The 7,999-nt window shown below is 55.3% G+C and overlaps 1 protein-coding gene across 1 annotated transcript; it reads right to left on the bottom strand.

Moving 5' to 3' along the window:
* Nucleotides 1–1,790: 1,790 nt before the first annotated feature.
* On the bottom strand, nt 1,791–7,992 carry AEN (apoptosis enhancing nuclease). The gene is made up of 3 exons (XM_031027933.2): nt 7,404–7,992; nt 4,406–4,606; nt 1,791–3,997 (listed from the first exon to the last, which is right to left on the bottom strand). The coding sequence occupies exons 1-3, from the start codon at nt 7,941–7,943 to the stop codon at nt 3,761–3,763; spliced, it is 978 nt and encodes a 325-aa protein (XP_030883793.2). The 5' UTR covers nt 7,944–7,992; the 3' UTR covers nt 1,791–3,760.
* Nucleotides 7,993–7,999: the final 7 nt, after the last annotated feature.

Below are 7,999 nucleotides of genomic sequence, written 5' to 3'. Positions count from 1 at the left end.
GTTAGCCTGGTGATGGGTATTAAAGAGGGCACGTATTGAATGGAGCACTGGGTGGCTCAGTCATTGAGCGTCTGCCTTCAGCTCAAGTCATGATCCCAGGGTCCTGGGATCGAGCCTCACGTCAGGCTCCCTGCTCAGCGGAGAGTCTGCTTCTCCCTCTCCCTCTGCTGCTCCCCTTGCTTGTGCTCTCTTGCTCATGCTCTCTCTCTCAAATAAATAAAATCTTTTAAAAAAAATAAAAAAAATAAAGAGGGCACGTACTGAATGGAGCACTGGGTGTTATACACAAACAATGAATCATGGAACACTACATCAAAAACGAATGATGTAATGTATGGTGATTAACATAATAATATAAAATTTAAAACAAAACAAACTGTACCTCTTCTCCCTTCTGGATTTCTTCTGTAGGAATAATTAGCGCCATCGGAAATAACCGTGTGTCTTGTTCATTTACTTTTCCGGCTCCCATTTGTTTGGTTTGCTGCGAGGCCCCCAGCACCTGGAGCCCTGCCTGGGACCTACTGAATGTTTTCCCAGGTATTGTGCACTGAGGTTAGACATAGGCAGTGTGAAAGCCCAGGGGAGGAAGCCCTGACCCCAGCCAGGGGGAGGGGCAGGTGGGGGAGGGGCTGCTCCTAGAGGGGATGCTTCCCCAGTTTAACTGGTGTCACCCTTCGGCCAGACCACGCCGGCAAATCCCAGGTCAGGTGAGTCACTCAGGGCAAACCTCTCAGCCTTACAAGACCCACGTCCTGCCTCAGTTGGCCCGCCTGTGACTGTACAAGGTACAGAGGCTGCCAGTGTATGGCCCCAGGCACAGGGCACAGGCTGGGTGGATGATTCCTAACAGTGGATCAGACACCACTCCCTACAGGCACCCTGACCTTTGAATTCCTGCCCAGCCATCTGTCTCGGCTGGGCCTATGCTCCAAAATGTGCATGTGTGAATTTCTCAATCCTGGATGGCAGGCAGAAGCGTCTCAGGCAAATGTCAGCGATTTCCTGTGGGTCATGCAAAATTGCTAATGGGATACATTTTTTAAAAGACACAAAAAGTGAAAAATGAAGTATATATCAATAAACATGCAAAAAGAAGTTCAAAATCTCTACTCGTTAGGGAAATGCAAATTAAAACCAGAATGAGGTATCACCCCACACCCACTAGGATACCCTACCAAACAAAACAAAACAAGTAAGTGTGGGTGAGGATGTGGAGACACTGGAAAGCTTATGGGCTGCTGGTGGGAAGGCCAACTAGTAACTAGTACAGCCCCTGTGGAAGACGGTATGGCCGTTCCTCCAAAGCTTACAACACAGAACCACCATATATGACCCAGCAATCTTACTTCTGGGTCTACACCCATGGGAACCGAAAGCAGAATTCCAAAGATACTGTACACCCGCATTCACAGCAACATTATTCACAACCAAGCGGGCGAAGTAACCCAAGTGTTCACTGAGATCAACAAATTGTGGTCTATGCAGCCAAATGATTATTTAGCCTTAAAAAGGAAGGAAATTCTGACACATACCAAACATGAATGATCTTTGCGGGCCGTAGGCTAAGTGAAATAAGCTAATCACAAAGACACATACTGTATGATTCTACTTATATGGGGTATCTAGTCAAATTCAGAGAAACAGAAAGTAGAATGGTGGTGGCCAGGGGCTGGAGGGAGGAGAGGGTGGACTGTTAGTGTTTAATGAGCAGTTTTAGTTTTGCAGGATGAAAAAGCTCGGGAATTTGGCGGTACGACAATGTAAATATACTTAACACCACTTAGAAATGGTTAAGATGGTAACTTGGATGATATGTGTATTTTATCACAATTAGAACTAAACATTTTCTTGAAAAGTGAGTACATAGCTTCAGGAGAAACAAACTCTGTGTTCTACAATAAGGCAGTTATAAAATTTTAAAAAATAAACGACATAAATTCTGTAGCTCTAGAATGTTCTTGTCACATCCCAGAGCATCATCTTGAAAGCTCCCACCTCAAAGGCCAAAGCACCCAGCAAGACTCAGTGCCCCAGCACCCCACAATCCCTCCACCAAGCCAGCCCACTCCAGCCTGAGAATTCAGAAAACACCCCTTCACCCACTTTTCTAATTGAGTTTTATTCCAGAACAAATGGTTTTACAAAAAAGCTGATTTTAAACCCAGTACATTTTCCCACTGGTAGCAGCTCCATCTTCCTTCAACCCGTAGCCCAAAGAATCGAAACTATGGCTGGGCTGGGCTGGGCTGGGAGTTTGGCACCAACTACACACTTTGAAGGACTCCAGAACAAAGTGTGGAGCCAGGCCATCAGGCGGCTCCCTGCCCTGCAGACGGGGAGGGAGCTGGGCACAGACAACTTGGAAGGAGTGTGGTTTCAGTAGTGTCTCTCGGTTCCTGGCCCTGCTGCTGGGGTCAGACTGACATAAGAACCCTTGTCATTTCCTGCACACAGAGGGAGACGCTGAGTGTAGAGGTCGCCCAGCCGCAGGGCACAGCGAGGACCGGGCACCTCCATGCTGTGTCATCAGCCCGCCCCCACTGGAGCAGCCAAGTGAGGACAGCCTTGTCACAGTCACTCAACCCCAGGGGTGTGGTTCAGATATTACCCAGAGGAGGCTGAAACGGATCCTTGAAGAAAACACAGCATGCCAGGCACAGTGCTGAGCACTCAGCACTTGACCCCCAGGACAACCCTATGAGGTAGGCTGTAGCATCATCCCCATTTTACAGAGGAGGAAACGGGCTCAAGAGTGAGACCTTGCTCGAGGTCTCAAAGCTTTTAAGTGGCAAGCAAAGATGGGGCTCAAAGGTCGGTGTGGACCTGAGCTCTTGGTTAACCTCAATACTCCCAAACTGCCCCTTGGGAAAGAAGGAAAGAGGGGTGGCAGATGAGATCCTGACAGAGAACCTATCCAGAAAGTTGGAGAAAACCCAATGACCACAGCAACTGTGGGTCAAAGTGCCCGAGGGGACACCAGCCCGAGTGTGGACAAGGCTGCCCAGGCCTGGCCCTCGCCCCACGGACATGGTGGCCTTGCAGAGGGGTCCCAGAACTCAAACTGCTGTCTTGTTTCTCAGGCTTGTGCCTGAGTTGGGTCAAAATTAATACGCCACCCTCTCCACCCAAAGCTCATCCGCCCTCCCCCCCTCAGAACAGTGCCTGGTGAGTCCTGGTGCCACCTCCCCACGAGCCTGGGCGCTCTGCTGTCCGTCACAGCCTAGCTGGGTTCCTACTATGGCAACAGCCAGAGTTCTAGTTCAGACAGAAAGGAAGGGAATGTCCCGCAGAGTAGCCTCAACTCTACAGGTTCAGGGACATATTCATTCTGAACCTGACAACGCCTGTGGAAGAGGCAGAGGAAAGTAAGAGCGGAGAGCTTTACCCCAAGTCACGGGGCTGAGCGAACACCGCAGGGAGGAGACATCACCTGCCCGGACAGCACAGCACGGGGCTGGGGGAGGCCTGCCGGCACACGGCACACGCCCTCCTCCCGCTGCGTCCTCCAAGCTTGCCCCCCCTGACATTTTCATAGGGTCTGTAAAGTGCCATTAGTAAACCACAGGGCTGGGGCGGGGGTAAGTGCCCACAACAGCCCTGGGTGGAGGGAGCCAAGAGGACAGATGGCCCCAACTCCCTGGACACCAGCAGCCGGCTGGCCGCATCCTGCCCTGCCCGGGGTGCCGTGCCCAGGGCTCTGCCGGCCCCCCTGCACCCTACTCCTCCGCTCGGAGGCCGCCTGGGGGCCTCTCCCGCCTCACTCCCTTCTGTCCCCTGCCTCCCCCGTCCCCCCGCGGGCGCCCTGGGCCAGGTCCTCGGGCCAGTACTGGTCCTCCATGTACTCCTCCATGTCCGTGCTGCCGTCCGGCTCCTGGTCCTCGGGGCGGGGCGGGAGGCTGACGGCCTCCTGCTGCTCCCATTGCGCCTCCACCAGCCGGTAGAGCTCCATGGCCGTCACGGCGTCTTCCACCGACGAGTGCCCGTGCTGGCCGGCCTGCGATGACAGCCCTCATCACCGACCGCGTCCTCTTGGGACGGGGGTGGGATGGGGTGGGGGCCTGGGTGCTACTCGGGAAAGCAAGAGTTACTGGCTGCCCCTGGGGGAGGCCCCACCTCTCGGGCTGCCACAGGTGGGTTCTGCGTGATGTGCAGGGACAGAGCCCGGAACTGAGTGGGGGACAGGTCTGGAAGAGCCCGGCCCGCAAGCCTGCGGCCGGCTGTCACAATCTGCTGGGGACGAAGGACGGTGAAGAGAACACCCAGGGCTGCCCGTATGTGCGGGACACCGTGCTTTACCCAGGGAGGGGTGGGGGGTAAGAATGACAAGCAGCCTGGAGGCACAGCTGCCTGCCCTGTCCCGGGGCCCCTCGTCACTCGCACCACCTGCTCCTGTCCCACGCACCTGGATCTTCTTGTGTAGCAGCTGCAGGGCCAGGTCCTTCAGCGAGACCCGGGTGCGGGTGTGGAGGCCAGGCTGGTGGAGGAGGCTGGGCACATAAGTGGTGTCCCGGGTCTGGCTCCGAGGGTGGACGTACTTGAGGGCCTGGAAGTCATTGTGGAGCGCGTGCCCCACCACCACCTTGCCCTTCAGGAGCTTGAGGATCTGTGAGCAGACAAAGGAGAGCGGGGGAAGGCCCCACTGTCAAGGAGGCGCAGGCCACGTGCTGCTGCCCTGACCACCGGGGCGTGGATCCCTGCGAAGGGTGGCAGCATGGAGAGGGGAACCTCGAGCCCCACACTCAGCCATGCTGCCCTCAAGTCCAAAGCCCGGCCCTTCGACTTGCCACGCCCCGGGGCACACGTCCGCCCTCTAAGCAGTAAAAGTGCGCTCTCCACGCGGTGGTTGGGCGCGTGCGAGGAAGTCACGCGTGGAGTAAGTCTCCCAGTGAATCAATACAAGCAACTGTGTCCTGCTGGCTCAGGCTCTCCCCTCTCAGCCTGGAAGACCTCACCACCCTCCCCCTCCCCACCCAACTCTTGCACGTCAGGAGGCCTCCCCCACCGCTGCCCCGGCAACGTGAGGACCCTGTGGTTCTCTCCCGTGGTGGAGGGGACTGGTCACATTTGCTAAGTACGCCTTTAGCGCTGGCAGTCAATCCACCGGCCCTCCATGGGAGCTCAGCTGATACACCAGGGACCGTGTTTGACTTGACGAGTGATGTTCCATGGAAGCTCAGCACACAGGAGCTGACTGAGAGACCCGCTGGCTGACGTCCACAGACCTGTGCCTGGCCCTGGAGATAAACCCACGAGCAGCAACTTTTGTGAGCATCAGCAGACAGGGCCTCCCTCCTCGGGATTCTGCCCCTCTGCCCCTCGGCCGTGCAGGACTCCACTTCCCACCCTGGAAACCGTTGCTCTCTGGCTCAGTGCTCGCCATGTGCACAATGTGCGCCTCTCTTCCCTGTCTTCCGCCCTCCTCGGGCCCCAGGCCTGCAACGCCCCCCAGCCCTCAGCTGAGCCCGGCTCTCCTTATCACCCGCCACGCGCTTCTGCTGGCCAGGTCCGGCTTATCACTAAACCCAGCTTTCACAGCAGATGGAGAGGGTGCCATTTAGACTTCCGTGGTGGGAACATGCCACCACACTCCAGTCACACCGCCCCACCAGCATGCGGTGGGAAGGGACCAAGCACACTCCGCACGGGCTGAGCCTGAGCAGACAAGAAACGGTCCTGTTCCTCGAGCCCCACCAACCAGGCCAGGAAGCACCAAGGAGCTAGAGGGTTTGCCGCAGGCCTCCCTTCCTGTTGCTAATATGCCTGAGCGACACGCTCGGTAAATCATCTCCAAACTTTCTGAAGGCCATGCTTAGGCCATATCTCATGTGAGAAAGGAGGACGCCAGACCACATGTACCAGTATTTCCCAAATTCACCTAAACCCAAGAATAACCCAGAAACACTAAGCAGTTCTGCTATAATGCTTATTTTGAAAATGCATGTTCCAACATGATTGCTATATTAGGACACTCTTTGAGAATAATGCAAAATTTCACCTTTACCTATGCATGATTTTGCCCTTGAGAAACATTTAAGTCAACGAAGAAAACTGCACCCGGGGGCACCTGGGTGGCTCAGCTGGTTAAGCGTCTGCCTTCGGCTCAGGTCACGATCCCAGCGTCCTGCGATCAAACCCCACGTCGGGCTCCCTGCTCAGCGGGGTCTGCTGCTCCCCCTGCTTGTGCTTTCTCCCTCCCTCTCTACCTCTCAAATAAATAAAATCTTTAAAAAAAAAAAAAAAAGGCAAGAAAGAATAAAGAAAACTGCACGCAGCTAACCTGAGGCACGTGGGAAGGCAGAAAACGCACACGCCTCCGACAGTCTGCAGGGGGCTCACGGTTCACGGGTGTGATGAGCCACCACCACGTGAACCTGACGCCACCAGGCTCATTTCCAGGAACCCCTGGGCCCTCACCACCAGCACAGAAACCGCAACCTTCCTGACACCCACTTTCACAAGCAGCCACCAGGATGTTTTCAGGTAGAGTCCCCCTTACTACTGACGCATGTCTTAACCATCTAGCCTGTGCAAAATGGGGGCTACCACTGTCGTTAGGTTTCTAGCTTTTTGTCCTGGGGGTGATTTTATTAGGAGGCATGTTGAGTGTTGTGTTCCTAATTCCATGTTCCCCATAAGCTCTGAGGTTTTCGTTGTGCAAGTTGGCACAGCATGATTTTCAGGAACACACACATCAGAGCTGTCCCCACACCCACAGGGCTATGAGATGAGAATTTCCATGCATGGATCTGGGGACAAAGAGCTGAGATTGTTAACAAGGCTTTAGGGGCTTCCTACGGTCAAGCACAACTGGGAATTCCTGGCACATTAGTGCAGTCCCAACCACTAATTTATCTTTTTCAAAACACTGAAAAACTAAGAAAATATATGGAAACATTAAGGCCTGAAGGTGACAGGATTGTGGGCCTTACAAATTCTAAACAGCTACATAGTACTTTTACAACAGAAAAGAAAATGCAGGGGTGCTTGGGTGGCTCAGTTGGTTAAGCGTCTGCCTTCGGCTCATGTCATGATCCCAGAGTCCTGGGATCGAGCCCCACATTGGGCTCCCTGCTCTGCCGCTCCCCCTGCCTGTGCTCTCTCACTCGTTCTCCCTCAAAATAAAAGAAAGAAAAGAAAATGTAACATGTGAGCGGTTCTACACCTTACAATTGGCACAGTCTGTCCACAAACATTATCACATGGGACAGCCCAACAATCCTTACATGGAGATGGGTCAGGATCTTAGGCACCCTTGTCTATGGAGAAGGAAGCCACAGTTCAGCAAATTTAAGCAACTTCCCCAAAGTCTCTCGTTTCCAGTGGCTAAGTGGTGACTCAAACCCAGGGCTGCCCTTCCCTGGCCATCACCCACCCACACAAGCCCCCACCTCCGCCCTCACCTCTTTCTGGGCCACCTGGAAGGGGATGGCCTTACGCATGTGCTGCCGAGTGACGCCACTCCAGCGGGTGCGGTAGTCCACGATGGGCATCTCGGGCCGGATGTACTTGTCATAGAGGACGTCGCCATGGTAACTCACCACAGAGCAGCGGGCCAGCTCGCTCACCCGCCCTCGGGGTCCCGTGCCCACCATCTCGCAGTCGATAGCCACGCACTTGCTGGGCCAGGGCCCCGCGGACTCCCTGGGGGTGGGCTTTCTGCTCCACGAGGCACCTCCCGATTCATTCCTTGGATGCTGCATCCCGCTGCTGGCGGCTTCAGTGCCCTGCAGGGCCACCGACGGCACGGGCGGTGGGGAGGATCGCGGCTCTGGGGGCATGCTCAGCAGGCCCTGCTCCTGCAGCAGCGCCTTCCGGGCCATGAATCGCTGGTGCTGTCGGCTCCTCCTCTTGTGCTTCCTCCGGAGCACATCCTTGGCATGCAGGCTAGCCAGGGAAGGGCACGGGCACCGCGCAGACTCAGGGCCTTCCCGGGGTACCATCCCAGTCAGCTCACCGCTCGCGGCAAATGAGGCCTGCGGGGGGGGGGGGGGGGGGC

The sequence above is a fragment of the Leptonychotes weddellii genome, unplaced genomic scaffold, assembly GCF_054177405.1.
Source record: "Leptonychotes weddellii isolate Sample4059 unplaced genomic scaffold, ASM5417740v2 HiC_scaffold_9386, whole genome shotgun sequence".
In the NCBI taxonomy this organism is placed as follows: Eukaryota; Metazoa; Chordata; class Mammalia; order Carnivora; family Phocidae; genus Leptonychotes; species Leptonychotes weddellii.
Note: the sequence above shows the minus strand (reverse complement) of the source record. Positions and strands in the feature narration are given on the sequence as shown.

Bases quoted from the DNA above. Each gene is read 5' to 3' on its own strand.
- AEN (XM_031027933.2), bottom strand. From the start codon at position 7,943: ATGGTACCCCGGGAAGGCCCTGAGTCTGCGCGGTGCCCGTGCCCTTCC. The intron at 4,607-7,403 runs GTGAGGGCGGAG...GTCTGCTCACAG, and splicing joins TCCAGGTGGCCCAGAAAGAG to ATCCTCAAGCTCCTGAAGGG. The intron at 3,998-4,405 runs GTGCGTGGGACA...CTGTCATCGCAG, and splicing joins TGCTACACAAGAAGATCCAG to GCCGGCCAGCACGGGCACTC.